Source organism: Capsaspora owczarzaki (genome assembly GCF_000151315.2).
Source record: "Capsaspora owczarzaki ATCC 30864 unplaced genomic scaffold supercont2.14, whole genome shotgun sequence".
NCBI lineage: Eukaryota > Filasterea > Ministeriida > Capsasporidae > Capsaspora > Capsaspora owczarzaki.
Window position 1 is genome coordinate 726,808 of NW_011887305.1, and position 12,864 is coordinate 739,671.

At 50.8% G+C, this 12,864-nt stretch overlaps 7 protein-coding genes across 7 annotated transcripts; 3 read left to right on the forward strand and 4 right to left on the reverse strand.

Annotated features, from left to right (window-relative positions):
* CAOG_07691 (hypothetical protein) lies at nt 1-1,344 on the forward strand. The gene is made up of 6 exons (XM_004343515.2): nt 1-119; nt 208-312; nt 392-568; nt 665-807; nt 909-1,025; nt 1,123-1,344. Exons 2-6 carry the CDS (start codon nt 251-253, stop codon nt 1,245-1,247), a joined length of 624 nt encoding a protein of 207 aa, XP_004343565.2. The 5' UTR covers nt 1-119; nt 208-250; the 3' UTR covers nt 1,248-1,344.
* Nucleotides 1,345-1,589: 245 nt separating this feature from the next.
* CAOG_07692 (hypothetical protein) lies at nt 1,590-3,707 on the forward strand. Its single transcript, XM_004343516.2, has 5 exons — nt 1,590-1,642; nt 2,377-2,737; nt 2,861-3,095; nt 3,198-3,256; nt 3,355-3,707. The coding sequence occupies exons 2-5, from the start codon at nt 2,449-2,451 to the stop codon at nt 3,408-3,410; spliced, it is 639 nt and encodes a 212-aa protein (XP_004343566.2). The 5' UTR covers nt 1,590-1,642; nt 2,377-2,448; the 3' UTR covers nt 3,411-3,707.
* Nucleotides 3,708-3,718: 11 nt separating this feature from the next.
* On the reverse strand, nt 3,719-5,350 carry CAOG_07693 (Rab31 protein). The gene is made up of 5 exons (XM_004343517.2): nt 5,288-5,350; nt 4,800-4,879; nt 4,521-4,602; nt 4,132-4,420; nt 3,719-3,996 (listed from the first exon to the last, which is right to left on the reverse strand). Exons 1-5 carry the CDS (start codon nt 5,330-5,332, stop codon nt 3,887-3,889), a joined length of 606 nt encoding a protein of 201 aa, XP_004343567.1. The 5' UTR covers nt 5,333-5,350; the 3' UTR covers nt 3,719-3,886.
* A 355-nt stretch (nt 5,351-5,705) lies between these two features.
* On the reverse strand, nt 5,706-7,874 carry CAOG_07694 (hypothetical protein). Its single transcript, XM_004343518.2, has 7 exons — nt 7,759-7,874; nt 7,495-7,549; nt 6,791-7,154; nt 6,568-6,672; nt 6,313-6,481; nt 6,068-6,198; nt 5,706-5,989 (listed from the first exon to the last, which is right to left on the reverse strand). The coding sequence occupies exons 1-7, from the start codon at nt 7,816-7,818 to the stop codon at nt 5,788-5,790; spliced, it is 1,086 nt and encodes a 361-aa protein (XP_004343568.1). The 5' UTR covers nt 7,819-7,874; the 3' UTR covers nt 5,706-5,787.
* Nucleotides 7,875-8,058: 184 nt separating this feature from the next.
* Nucleotides 8,059-9,113, reverse strand: CAOG_07695 (hypothetical protein). The gene has a single exon (XM_004343519.2). The coding sequence runs from the start codon at nt 9,043-9,045 to the stop codon at nt 8,167-8,169; it is 879 nt and encodes a 292-aa protein (XP_004343569.1). The 5' UTR covers nt 9,046-9,113; the 3' UTR covers nt 8,059-8,166.
* Nucleotides 9,114-9,688: 575 nt separating this feature from the next.
* On the reverse strand, nt 9,689-11,056 carry CAOG_07696 (hypothetical protein). The gene has a single exon (XM_004343520.2). The coding sequence runs from the start codon at nt 10,990-10,992 to the stop codon at nt 9,751-9,753; it is 1,242 nt and encodes a 413-aa protein (XP_004343570.1). The 5' UTR covers nt 10,993-11,056; the 3' UTR covers nt 9,689-9,750.
* A 211-nt stretch (nt 11,057-11,267) lies between these two features.
* On the forward strand, nt 11,268-12,825 carry CAOG_07697 (hypothetical protein; the record flags this gene model as incomplete). The annotated part of the gene is made up of 7 exons (XM_004343521.1): nt 11,268-11,715; nt 11,797-11,859; nt 11,946-12,043; nt 12,134-12,198; nt 12,280-12,379; nt 12,465-12,510; nt 12,725-12,825. The coding sequence occupies 7 exons, from the start codon at nt 11,268-11,270 to the stop codon at nt 12,823-12,825; spliced, it is 921 nt and encodes a 306-aa protein (XP_004343571.1).
* Between the last annotated feature and the right edge of the window lie 39 nt (nt 12,826-12,864).

A 12,864-nucleotide genomic window follows, 5' to 3' on the forward strand; every position in this document is an offset into this window, starting at 1 on the left:
GCAGCAGGCGGCAGCAAAGCGTCACAGTTGCCAACGAACTTGGCCAGCACTCCTGCAGATGAACTTTCGCCAGGCCCCTGGGCATTGCATCCTTTCGGTCGAAATCTTCTTAATTCATTGTGAGTGTCAGCAGCGAACAAGAGGTCTGCGGAATGGAAGCGACCCCGCTTACAGGCGTGATTTTTTGTTGTTTGTTTTTGCTGACAGAATTCAACACTATGAGCGGATACCCGATGTACAAACCCTTGCCATGCTTGCTTGCGTCTTTGCTTGGCCCGGCGTAAAATCCAATGCGGCAGGATGGAAACTAGCGTATGCGGGATTGATTCGCTTTGTGGGAGGAGTCTGTTGCTCTTGTGGAACTGAAAATGCTCACTTGGGGAAGTTGCAGTCGCGGGCAACACGGTAATCTGCACGCGAGTCGATCAGCAGATTCGATCGACCATGAACCCAGCGTCACAAGTGGGCTGCTCAGCGCCATGTCTACATCTGCGCTCGCGACCGCCAGGCCTCTGAGCCGCGGTGCTTTCGGCGCTACTGATGATCAAAACTATGCCAAAGCTGTTCGGTATGGGCATTTTCTGTGCGGCAGACAGAGAAACAGTGTGCAACGAGAGGGAAACTTATTGTTTTTGTGTGTTGGTCTGTTGCATCTGCTGCACAGCATGCTTGACCCAAGCAAGTCCAATCGCTTTTTCCAGTTTATCAAGTTTTATAGCGAGGTTCTGTACGGCTGGGGATACCTGCAAGCGCGTGGCGAGTTGCTGCGCTTTTTGCATCAGCCACCCCGCGGACATCTCGGCCTTGGTGAGCAAATCTTGGTTGGTTGATGGTGGCAACGGGGGTTTTGGTGAAAGTGTGCTTCTCACTCTGCGGTGCTTTTTGGGAATTGGGGGTTGGGGGAGCAGAATTTGACGTCAAGTGCCAAATTTGCAACAAGAACTTTTTGCGGTCTGTTCGGTGCGGAGACTGCAAGCGGAAGGGCTATGGCTTTGGGTGCGCCATTTGCCACGTTCCAGTGAAAGGTGGGTAGTCGGTTGTTTGGTTGGTTGTGTGGCATGAGTTGGAAACGAGTTGTTCATCATTTTTTCGATTCTTTTCTTTGTTTTGCACAAATAACAGGTCTGTCGAACTTTTGCGTCGTGTGTGGCCACGGAGGCCACTCCGAGCACATGCGGGCATGGTTTGAGCACAATGTTTCGTGTCCAACTGGATGCGGCTGCCGCTGTACCGAGATGGAAGTGTAGAAGTGGCGCAGACCGAAACCTCGTTCCGAATAAATCGTTGTTTGATGCGTAACTCTACCCCGACGTGGACTGCACACACTCTTCGAGGGTTCAGCCGAATGTGTGTTTGTGAATAGTATTTTCACAGATTTTGCACTGATTTCGGGACCCTTGAAAACAGATTCAGAGATTTTTGGTTTGTTTGGAGGTTGTTTCATCACTCAAACGGTGCAAGTCGGGCTAGAATCACTCTTGTCACACTTCCATTCTGCTTTTTTTTTCTTAAATACACCATCGCGCTGTTTTTTGCTTTGCTCCAGTTTTGCATCCAAATTCAAGATTGTCATTTCTCAGCAACCAATCTTTTTTTTTTTTTTTTTCTCGCTTTATTCATTTTTTTTTTTTTTTTTTTTTTGGTAAGAGTTTTTTTTTTTTTCTTTTTCTTTTTTTCTATCACGATTCAGGTCTTCGCTCGCATAAGCCCGCTGCCCCCGTCGCACTGGCTCACCAGCACCATTCATCGCGTGTTTGTGACGCGTGGTGAGCAAGTGATTGGCCCGAGCGATGGACGCACAACAGACAGCACCATGAACAAAACGCTCAGAGCGAAAAGCGAAGCGAGAGAAATGGAAAAAAAAAAAAAAAAAAAGTTCAACTGATGGCTTTTGGCTGTGATGGATTCGCTGCAGTTGGGGGGAGGGAGGGGACATTGCACAGGCGTCCCATCGGCCTTTTGGCGTGGATCTGTTCTGCCGTGCCTGGAGTTCCGCTGTGACCAAATCGGCGGGCATCCAGGAACGAAGGACAAGCGAAAAACCTCACAGAAAAAAAAAAAAAAAAAAAAAAAAAACAGGCAAAAAGAGGCACTTCAATGGCTTATCATTACGAGCTCGGCGCGGGTGATGGTGCATCTGACTCTGATGCTCGTCGAACCCAGCTTGCGTCTGTGGGTGGGAGAAGTGGCGCTCCAAAGCGAGCGGCCAAACTCTGGACAAAGCCCAATCCAATCCAATACAATACAATACAATACAATACAAAGCCTTTTTTCTTCTTCTTCTTTGTGCTTTGCTTCCCTTTCTTCAATGACCTTTCTCTTGCCTCGCTTTTGCAGTCATCCTCAAAGCTCACCTTCGTCTTCATCACAAAAAAGCATTTCTTTGGTTTTTAGGGTTTTTGTTTAAATTCGGGTTTTGGGATTGATCCAAAGAAGGAACAGCAAACCATGTCTGACATCCCACAAGAAACCAACATTACGACGCCCAACTCGACGAGCGCAGCGGCCTCGGGCTCTGCGACTGGTAGCAGCGCAGACAACAAGTTTATGGGCCAGAAGGAGCGACGACGCTCGTCCGCCGTCAAGATGTTCCTTGGCGACCATCTCAGCCTCCTGTCCAACCAGAGCGTCCTGAAGCTCATGGCAAAGAACAACGACAAGGAAATCCTCTTCTCGGACGTCATTGTCAAGATTAACAAGCGACACAAGATGCAAGACCGTATCTTCCTGCTGACTGGTACGGAGCAGTTGTTTGTGTGCGTATCAAAATTGTATTGGACTACAATCTCAATTGGGGCTGGGCGTCTTGTTGTTGTTGTTGTTGCTGCTGTTGCTGCTTTGTGCTTGTCAAATCATGCAGAGGGCGGTGTTTACAACATTGACCCGAACGGCTACAAGTGCAAACGCCGCATCGCATTGAAAGAGATTGGCTCAATCTCGCTCAGCAAACTGCCCGACAACTTTTTCGCTTTGCAAGTGCCATCCGAGTACGACTACCTCCTCGTCAGCAGCAAGAAGACTGAAATTGTCTCCAAGCTGCTCGAGGCGTACGAGAAGGCGACCGGCAAGCCCTTGTCCGTGACTTTCGGCAACGTGTAAGTTTCCAAGGGTTTTTAGAGATTTTAGTTTGATGATAAAGGAGCAGGGGAGAGAGTTGAAATGGACTTTTTGCCTGACCTGTGCGGGTGGGGGTGCAGCTTTGACTATCGTGTGGACCAAGATACTGTTCGAGAAATTCAATTCAGCCTAGTCGACGGTACATATTGATCTGTGTGGGCTGCATGTCCGTTGCCCTTAAGTCATCCCTCATTTTTTTTTGTTTTTGCTCTTGTTTGTTGGCGCACCATGTCACAGGCGGTGTCAGCACGCGCATCTATACAAAGAAGAAGTCCAAGGACGCCAAGAAGTAAAGAAACGTGCTCGGCCACGGTTTTCTTCTCGTTGCTCCATTGTTCTTTGTTTTGTTTGTCCTTTCCCCCATTCGCCTTTTTACCTCCAGTCCATGTGAATGTAGCCACTTGTAGTGGTTGTTGTTGTTATCCTGTCTCTTTCTTTCTTTTCTCCTCTCGCTGATTTTGTCGTTCATCGTCCGTTGCCGTCTGCCACGCCGGTCGCTTTCTCGTGCAGACGATGTTGCGTGTATGGATGTCGCGTTGTCCGCTGTATCTGTCCCCACCAATCTAATGCTCATTTACTATCGTCCAAAACGAGATGTTGTGTTCAAGCATTTTCATGGAGCGTGAAGCGACACTGCACTGGCAAATGCTGATATAGATTGCATGCTAACAAAAGAATATACCAAGCGAGACTCGCTCAATACAAACAGAATCACAAACAAAAAAACATGCTCTGGGGAACAAGCTGCGCCAACGTTCCGAATTCTGATCTAGCACGCTCCACACTTTTCATTCTTTGGCTTGTTGGGCGTCTCGTCAACGAGTTGCACCGTCGAAGCCGGCTTTGGTTGTGCGATTGATTCTTGTGGGAGTCGTTTACCTTGAGAAACAAGCAAAAAAAAAATGAGCGGAAGACCAAAGCGAGCGCAGACAACAGATCGTGCCAAACAAGCCAGCCCCTCTCCATGACGAGGAAGAGAGAGCCACAAATACCAAACACACAAACCAAACATACTTAGTGCTTCAAACAAATAGCTGACGTTGTCGGCCGTGAGGGCACTGGTTTCGACAAAGAGGGCGTCAATCGAGTCGGCGTACTCCTTGGCCTCGTCGCTGGAGACTTGGCGCTGTGACTCGAGATCCGACTTGTTGCCTGCAATAGCCAGGATGATGTTGGAGGGCCCGAACTGGCGGAGCTCCTTGACCCAGTGCTTGAGCGCCTCAAAGCTCTGCTTGCGCGTGATTTCGTACACGATGATTGCTGCCGCCGCATTTCGGTAGTACATCGGGGCCAATCCACGGTACTAGGTTTGGTGCGAGTGTGGTGAGGTTTTAGAGGGCGGTGAGTGGGGGGGTTAGAGAGTCGATACAATGCTTGGTCGGTAGCAAATTTTCGGTGCTCACCTTCTCCTGGCCTGCCGTGTCCCAGATTTGGTATTTGAATGTCTGGTCCTCAACAATGAGCGTCTTGGACATGAACGAAGCGCTGGCGTGAGGGAGGGGGAGGGGTTTGGAGCGATTGAGGAAGGGGGAAAAGGTGTGAAATCAAGGGATTAGTAGTGAGAAGGGAGCAAGGATTTGGTAGGCAGGTGAGTGAGCAAACAGTAAGCCAAAAGAAGCGTTTTAAAAGCCATAATTTTGCTTTTTTTTTTTTTTTTTTTGGTTTTTTTGGTTTTTTTTTACCCAATTGTGCTTTCCGAGTTTTCGTTGAACGAGTCTGCGACAAACCGCAGCACGAGACTCGACTTGCCGACGCCAGCATCCTGTCAACGAAGAAGAAGAAAAGCATTCATTCATTCATTCAAAAGCAGCCAAAGTCAAAAAGTCAGTCAAACAACGAAGCGATAAATCCAAAAAAAAAAAAAAAAAAAAAAAAAAAAAAAGCCGCAATGATTTTTGCATTGAAATTTTGCATCAACAATAAAAAATAATAATAATAAAATCGATAATAATTCAAAAATTAGTCTACAAATGGCTTTTTTTTTTTTTTTGTTTTTTTTTTTTTTTGTGAAGAGCAAACGAACGAACGAACGAACGAACGAACGAACGAACGACTCGAATGCGGAGACACGAGTCAATGTTAGAAGACGAAGAAGAAGAAGGAAGAAGATGGAAGAAGAAGGAAGAAGCGGGAAAGCAACGAAACCACGGCAAGAAAGAGACGCGCTTACGCCAAGAAGACAAAGCTTGACTTCACGAAGCGACAAGCTTGACATGTGAAGAAAAATATGCTGAGAAGAGTGAACTTTCTATAAGAAAAAAAGAATCAAGAAACTGAGAGAAAAGAAAGGATAAAGGGAAAAAGAGCTGAATGGATGTGAGTTGTGAGAAGAGATCAGATTTCGAAATTGAACACCAGAATTGTCATTCTAGAATTGCTGATGGCGCTCGGGGATTGAGGGGAGTATGGAAGAAGGGCAGTGGAAAGGTTTGGGTTGAATGCTGCAAGTTTGGCGAGTACATCCTCGCCAACGTCAGTCAACCAGAGGAATGAGCGGAATTGCGAGAAAATAGTCATCTTCACCGAGTGCCTGCTACCCTAGCATTCAGCTCACTCCTCTCCCGGATATTTGACATTGAAGGGGCACAGACCTTGAAGAAACAATGTTGGGTATTCGGAGTTGAAACACACAAAAACAAATCGCATTCAAAATTCGCAAAGAACAAGAAATCATTGTTGGGGCGCGCCGCCAGCAAACATGTTGCGAAGCGCTGGGTTGTTCAACAGAGCACTCAGATCGGGCATTTGACCACCAGCAGCGCCAGGAGTTGCGCCGTCATCCTCGCCATCGTCGTCCGGGTTGGCGGAAGCAGCGCCGGCTCCAGCACCTGCACCTGCACCAGCACCAGCACCTCCCATAAAACTTGAAGCCCTGCGAGACAAGGTTGTGTGTGCTCTTTTAGTGAAAAGGCCGATTCTCTCAACTTCTCGGCGAACCACTCGGACTTACAGATTGGCAAACATGGGATTGCTCATCAAGTTGGCAGCGGCAGGGGAGCTCATGAATTGCGAGGCCATGTTCATGAGGTTGGGGTTGCTCAACAGGGAGCCAATATCAAAGCCGCCAGGTGCGGCGGCGGGCTATTTTTTGTGGCAAAAAGAGCAGCAAAAGCAAAAACCAAAACCAGAGTTAGTCGTTGTCGCAACACCCAATTCCCTCCCCGCACCTCGAAAACCCCTGTCTTCACGACATACCGCATTGCCGCCGCGAGGAGCTGCTGCCTCAACACCACCTTCCTCTTGCGAAGCCTTCTCTGCGGCCTTCAGGTTGGTCAGGTACGACGAGTTGTTGGGCTCAATCTCCAGTGCCGACTTGTACGCCGAAATCGAAGCGTCGTACTGACGAAGTGCAAAGTATGCGTGGCTGAAAGAAGCGTGGGAGCAAATGAAAACAGACGGGTGAGCGATTTCGCTCTCGAGCGAACACAACAGCTTGAGCCGACCCTTTACCCCAAACGTGCGTGCGCCTTGCTGTATGTCGGATCGAGAGAGATGGCAGTGTGGCTGTCCTCGACAGCATCCTTGAAACGCTTGAGGTTGGTGTAGGCGGCAGCGCTGCAAGTTTCCAAATGGTAAGCGAAGTGCCAGTGCTGAGCTTGCTCTCCCCCCCCCCGCCCCTGCACAACCCTTTACATGCCCGCCCTCCAAGCTGCACTGCAAAAAAAGCACTCACCGGTTGGCAAAGTACACTGCGTTGGTCGGATTGAGGTCGATGGCGAGCGAATACTTTTTGACAGCACCGTCGTAATCGAGTGAGTTCAATCGCTCGTTGCCCTCTGCCTTGAGCTTTTCGGCCTCCGCGGCACGCTCTGCGGTTGATGCGTCGGACGGCTTGGCGCCGGCATCGACGTTGTGGTGGCTGACTGGGGATGACTTTGCGGCGTCTCCAGCTGGAGCGGCCTGCTTTGTTGCGCTGGCCGTGCTCACAAACATCTTGAACAGGCGCTGGAGGTTTGCGGGGCGGATGGTGAGGGCCGCCTGCTGTGCAGGGTCGTCCTTGTCGACGTCGTAGACTTGACTGAGGCATTGAATGGCCACTGCAGACGGAACAGCGATTGAGAAGTGAGTGACGGTGAGTGAGGTCTCTCATTGAGCAAAAAGCAAGTAGTCGCAAAGTCGAGATCGAGGAACGCGACACATGTCGATTGAGTGAGTGAGATCGAGTAAGGGAGTGACGTGAAGTGAGGTGTTTCGCAGTCTCTCATTGAGACAAACGCTCTCGTTGCAAATTCGTCGTCAAGTCAGAATGAATGACCATGCGAGGTGAGGTTTGTGAAAGTGAGAGAAAGTGTCTCTCCAATCGAGTCGAGTCCATTGGAAAAAAAAAAAACTCGAGATCTTTGTCCTCAGTTCAATGAATGAGACAAGCAAACCGACCTTCGAGGCTTTCGGTTGCTTCTTCGGGGAATGCCTTGGACGCGACCTCGGACGCCTGTCACACAGAACAAGAGAGAGAGAGAGTGAGTGAGTGAGTGAGCGAAGGAGCAGCGTGGACAGAGAGGTAAGGAGCACGAGGACCAGGCACTGTGGTACCACCACCAGTGTGTGCGAAACCAAAGGTACAGCACAAGAACGCGAGTAGAAAAGGCAAACAGAGAGAAGCGAGAGCGCGCGAGAGGGAGGGGGGAGGGGAGCACGTACGAGGTGCTCGATGATGGCAAAGGCGAGGCGCTTGCGGAGAACGCTGGAATCGTCAGACATTCGCGTTAGGCAAGTGAAAAATCTGAGAAAGCAACAAAGGCACCCAAAAATAAAAGAGAAATGAAGTGAATGAATTTGGAGAATACATGTACTGAACTTAGGGATGGAACAAGGGTAGATTGACAGAACTGATAGGAATCGAGCAAGCAATGGACCATCATCCATTTGTTGCTCGCGACCGTCAGATCTGTTTTTGCTCATTCTCTACCTTCTCAGACTGCTTTTTGGATGAGCTGCTCATTGATTGACATGCGTAAGTTGGTTTTATTGTCGAGTAAAAGCCAACGTTTCGTTGTTTTTGTTTCGTTCTGTACACACATATTCAACACATCACACAAGTTCCAAGCTTCACTGCTTGAGCTGAGCGGCCAGTGTACTGTCAAGCGTGTGCGTTGTCTTGTAGCCAACCTTGTCGGCATCGGAGCCATGCGTCAGTGCATTCTCGCCGCTGCCAAAAATGTACAACAGCTGGAGCACAACCGTGTTCCACGGGTTGGGGTCTGCCGCAATCTTGGCCTGAATGGCATCCAGCGGGCTGTACTCGACCTGCAAATCAGGGCGATACTTGCGCGCAGTAGCAACAACCTCGTTCCAGGTCAGAATGTCCGACGCGATGGCGAGCTCGGCGTTCTTGGACAACTCGGGGTGCAGGAGGGCCGCCGCGGTAAATCCGGCCACATCCGCACGATGCGCGAATGCGGTGCGTGCAGTGCCATCGCCAGGAATGGTGATCTTGCCCGAAGCCACGTCGAGGTTGGCCCAGTCGTAGAAGGTCGTGTCAGCAAAGCTTGCATTGTAGATGCGGGTGGTTTCGAGGCCAGCAGCGGCAGCAGCGGCAGCAACGTCATTCTTGAACTGGATGAAAGGGCGCGGAACCTTGGCATCGCGAGGATCAATGCCAAAGTCACCCGTCACATATCGGCGGACGCCGGCGGCAGCTGCGGCAGGGATGAGCTTGAATTGCTCGGCAAGGGTCGTGATACCATAAGAGGCAATGACAACTTCGGCACCTCGCAACGCAGCCACCAGTTGGTCGTGGTTGCTGGTATCGGCGCGAACAATAGTGGCACCCGCCGCTGCCAACTCTGACAACGAGGCCGCCTGAGATTCAGGGCGCGAAATGACGCGAACGTCAAACTTGGCAGCCAGAAGAGCTCGGACCAAGTACGCGCCAAGGCCGCCCGAGCCACCGACAACAGCGATCGTCTTGAAAGCAGTTTGAGTCATTTTGTGATTTCTGTTTGAGTGTAGTTTGTGGATTGTTGCTTGCTGTTGCTCTTGTTTGTAGAGTTTGCAAAAAAAGTGAGACTGCAAGGTTGATCGAATTTGGCCTTTTTATAGGGCGCAAACGGGGTGACCACCTCTGCCGGTTTGTCGTCGTCATCCGCTTGAATTATTCGCCATCACGTTTGGATAGGCAACTCACTCAGGGGGGAAAAGATTTGCCAATTGGTCATTTTCAGAACAGAGGGTTGGACAACAGTGATACAACGGTGAGAATCTAGTTATCTCCGTGCGAATTTAAATCCCCGCGATTTCACACCAGTCATCGCTCACGCTACCCATTCGACAGCTATTCGACAACCATGCGCCAACTCTCACCGTCTTCTTTGATTGTCGGAGGTGAGCAATGTTCTTTCATCGTGTTGCCTCCGTCGGTGAGGGGGAGGGGAACAGCAATGTGGCCGAGCTGAGAGGGAAGTGCGGAGCGTTTTCTTGGTGACCACCCGTGCTGTTGTCGTCGTCATCATCCATTCTTGTTCGTCATCCTCCTCCATCATCAGCATCATCATCCTCACCCTCTTCATTCCTCCATTGAGACTTAATTCTTTCGCGCTCTAGCCGAACGTATGGAAAGCTGAAACGATGCTCAGAGTTTGATTATTTTACTTTGTTACTTTCCTGTTTTGTTCTTTTTCTTTTGTTTGTGTTTCATTCATCGGACAGAGACAGCTTGGACAAGGCGCCAGTCAACCACGACGAAGAACTCGATTGCTTGAGCTGGGTCGAGCCGTTGGGATTATTCACCTGGATACGCGTCGAAGTAGCGGACGGTTCGGCGAGATGCAGTTGCCGTCGGCCGGCACTAGCGCTGCTGCTGCTGGTTGCTGGCGACGTGATGACCACAGTCGAGTTGCCGACAGCGTCGACTTGAATCAATCCAGCTCGCTCTTCGTGTCGAATGTCAAGATCGCAGGGCTGTGATGACTTGACTCGCAGCGATCCGCCTGCAAAAGAATCGACCACGAAACGCGGCCGCCCGTATTCCCCATCCATCGTCACAGTGCACTCTTCTTCGGCGTGCAAGGCACCAATGGTCCACTGTGAAGTAGTAGCAGTCGTCGTCTCTTGTGGTGGCTGTTGTGCGTCTGCGCCGCTGCTTCCGCTCGAAATGTGCAGCGTATTCGTGTACACATTCTGGCAATGAATGCTGCCGGCCTTGGACGCAAACTCCATCGACTCTCCCTGAGCCTTGGTGTGTATTTGGATTTGCCCTCGCCCCGCGCACGTCAGCTGCAAGTTTCCCAGCAGCGTGTCTGCATGAATGTCGCCGTCCTCGGTGGAAACGGTCACAAATGTGGCCTTGACAGAGTTCAACTGGCACGAGCTCTGGCCAGCCAGCGCGACACGCACTGCGTGGCTTTCAATCTTGGAGGCAGAGAAGGCGGTGCTGCCCGCGAGCGTGCTTGCATCCAATGCGAACGACCACTTGAGTGGAATGGTCACTTCAATGTGCTTGGTGGATTCCGCCTCTTGTCGCTGCTCTCCAGTCTCGACCAAGGCAAAGCGAAGGTCTGGACGGTCGCTGCTTGATCGGCTGGACCAGACATCGAGGAACGACGTGGCTGACGGATGCTCTGCAGGTTGTGATGGTCCATGTACTTGTAACTGCTGCGCCATCGGTGTGGCTGCCACGCTAACGCGACGTCGTTGCTCGACATCTGCAACAACCGACAGCCGAAGTTGCGTCTGGGCGGGTTGGGTGGCCAAACGGCTGCCACTCGCTGAATTGGACTTTGGCTTGGAGTGCAATCGAAGGTAGACCATCTCGTCCTCCACCCTCGCTGGCGGGTCCAGATCGACGCGCGCTAACTGCGGCAGCATTGCAGTGGACATCCATCGGCGGCTACTTGGCCACGAAGCTCGAGCGAGCGCAGCGACGACGACGAGCATTTCCAGATGATGTCAATATCCGAGTTGTGGAAATATCTGTCAAAGCAAAATAATCTCAGAACTGAGTAAAGGACTGTGTCTGAACATTTAGGAGCTGTAAATACTGTTTGGCACAGTGCAAGTTGGGCTCAGAGAGGATGAGAAGCGCTGGCTTTGAACGGCATTGTCGACAGTATGGCAAAACCCGAATACTGCTGACTTAAAAGGATAGTCTGAGGTTTTGTTCAGTCTTAGATTTCGTTGTTGTTCCTTGTTCAGAACTCTAGTCTGAGACGATGAGTTTGGCGCCACGAGGACTTGCGCTGGGCTTCCTGCCAACCCGCGCCGCCTTCGCCATCGCGACTGGCAGCAGTAGTGCCCTTGCATGCAGTATAACGCGATCGTCAGGCATGGCGCCGTGGACGAGCGCAGTGGCAATGCTGCGGCTCAGCAGCGCAAACGGCCTGTCGACTACCGCTGCCAACGCTGCCAACGCTGCTGCCAACCCACTGCGCACAGCATCCATGCACGGAACCAATGCAGTGCGAGCCAGCATGAGCAGGGTTTGGTCGGCTGAACGCGTCCCACCGAGCTTTGTCTCCGCCACGCTGCTCCATACAGCCACAGCAAGCTCGCTCCGTCCCACCGCGTGCACCACTGCTGCGTCAAGCCTCATGCAATTCAGGCATTATTCATCTGGTCGACCCGGGTTTATGCGCTCAAGCGAACACTGGCGCGATCGACGTAACCGCCATCTGAATTGGAACGTTATGAGTTTTAGAAGTATCACTAACCCACAGTGCGTTTGGACGTGTGCTTGAACAGTTGCACGATATGCAAAGACGTCCTTCTACGGAATCATTGTGCTTGCCGGTGCCGGAGCGGCAGGTTGGTGACAATCAGGAGTTTTTTTTGTTCTGGCCGGGGTACAAACAACTCATTCAACGTTGAGCCAAAAACAACCGCCTGATTAGGTTACATGCTGTGGAACGTCGCCTCCGAAATGTTCAGTGAAGAAAGCGTCGGTCGGATGTATGCCGATGCGCTTGATCGCGTGCGAGAGAACGCAGTGGTAACGCTTCGTTTTGCTCTTGTTGTTTTTCGCTGTTGTATTGAACAGTCACGTCTCAAGCACCTGTGCCTTATTTTGCTCTGTTGCCAGATTGCCAAGGTTGTCGGCCCCACGATCAGCGGGCTTGAAGAAGGCCGTGGTCAACCACGAATGGGGTGAGTGATTGCGAAATTGTCTCTGGATTGTCGTTTTTCCATTGACTCTGTTTTCCTTTTTGATGCTTGTGCATGTGACAGCGTGCAACAGTTTGACTTTGAAGGTGTCACGCACACTCGCCTCAACTTCCCAATCAAGGGTGAAAAGGGCGAAGCGACTGTTTCCGCAGAAATGCACTCGGTATTGCATCTCTGGTTGCCCTGTCTGTGCTCTCTGGTGCACGCATTGCTTACCATGTGACAAAAATCTTTGCTTCTTCTCGTAGGCACATGGCGAGTACATGTACCGGTATCTCTACGTCGAAACGCCTGGTAAGGGGTTTTTTTTTTTTCGGCTCTTGGCTCTTGTATCTGCCATATTCTTTCCCACACTGGTCCCATTTCGATGGCTGTGTTTTCTTTTGTTGCTCGAGTACCGTTTTCCAGTGGATATTCTTTTCTAATTGTTGTTGATCTTTTGAGCTCACTCTTCCATTGTCACTTTTTATTTTGTTTTTTAATATCCTTCTCCCGCATCTTTCGCCAGCTCCTCCCGGCAAGAACAAGAAGGCGAACGTGTACGTCATCATCCAACCACCTCCGGAGAAGAAGCCCGCTCCCCAAGCCAAGAAAGGCTGGTTTTCATGAGCCGTCTGCTGCTTCGACTTGCTCCTGTCTGTCGCCCAC

Excerpts from the sequence above, each read along its gene's own strand:
- CAOG_07691 (XM_004343515.2), top strand. The coding sequence starts at position 251 with ATGCTTGCTTGCGTCTTTGCTTGGCCCGGCGTAAAATCCAATGCGGCA. Across the intron at positions 313-391 it reads GCGGCAGGATGGAAACTAGC|TCGCGGGCAACACGGTAATC; the intron begins GTATGCGGGATT and ends GGGAAGTTGCAG. Across the intron at positions 1,026-1,122 it reads TTGCCACGTTCCAGTGAAAG|GTCTGTCGAACTTTTGCGTC; the intron begins GTGGGTAGTCGG and ends CACAAATAACAG.
- CAOG_07692 (XM_004343516.2), top strand. The coding sequence starts at position 2,449 with ATGTCTGACATCCCACAAGAAACCAACATTACGACGCCCAACTCGACG. Across the intron at positions 2,738-2,860 it reads CCGTATCTTCCTGCTGACTG|AGGGCGGTGTTTACAACATT; the intron begins GTACGGAGCAGT and ends CAAATCATGCAG. Across the intron at positions 3,257-3,354 it reads TCAATTCAGCCTAGTCGACG|GCGGTGTCAGCACGCGCATC; the intron begins GTACATATTGAT and ends ACCATGTCACAG.
- CAOG_07693 (XM_004343517.2), bottom strand. The coding sequence starts at position 5,332 with ATGTCAAGCTTGTCGCTTCGTGAAGTCAAGCTTTGTCTTCTTGGC. Across the intron at positions 4,880-5,287 it reads TCAAGCTTTGTCTTCTTGGC|GATGCTGGCGTCGGCAAGTC; the intron begins GTAAGCGCGTCT and ends CTTCGTTGACAG. Across the intron at positions 4,603-4,799 it reads AACTCGGAAAGCACAATTGG|CGCTTCGTTCATGTCCAAGA; the intron begins GTAAAAAAAAAC and ends CCCTCACGCCAG.
- CAOG_07694 (XM_004343518.2), bottom strand. The coding sequence starts at position 7,818 with ATGTCTGACGATTCCAGCGTTCTCCGCAAGCGCCTCGCCTTTGCCATC. Across the intron at positions 7,155-7,494 it reads AGCAACCGAAAGCCTCGAAG|TGGCCATTCAATGCCTCAGT; the intron begins GTCGGTTTGCTT and ends TTCCGTCTGCAG. Across the intron at positions 6,673-6,790 it reads GCAGTGTACTTTGCCAACCG|CGCTGCCGCCTACACCAACC; the intron begins GTGAGTGCTTTT and ends GGAAACTTGCAG.
- CAOG_07695 (XM_004343519.2), bottom strand. The coding sequence starts at position 9,045 with ATGACTCAAACTGCTTTCAAGACGATCGCTGTTGTCGGTGGCTCGGGC.
- CAOG_07696 (XM_004343520.2), bottom strand. The coding sequence starts at position 10,992 with ATGCTCGTCGTCGTCGCTGCGCTCGCTCGAGCTTCGTGGCCAAGTAGC.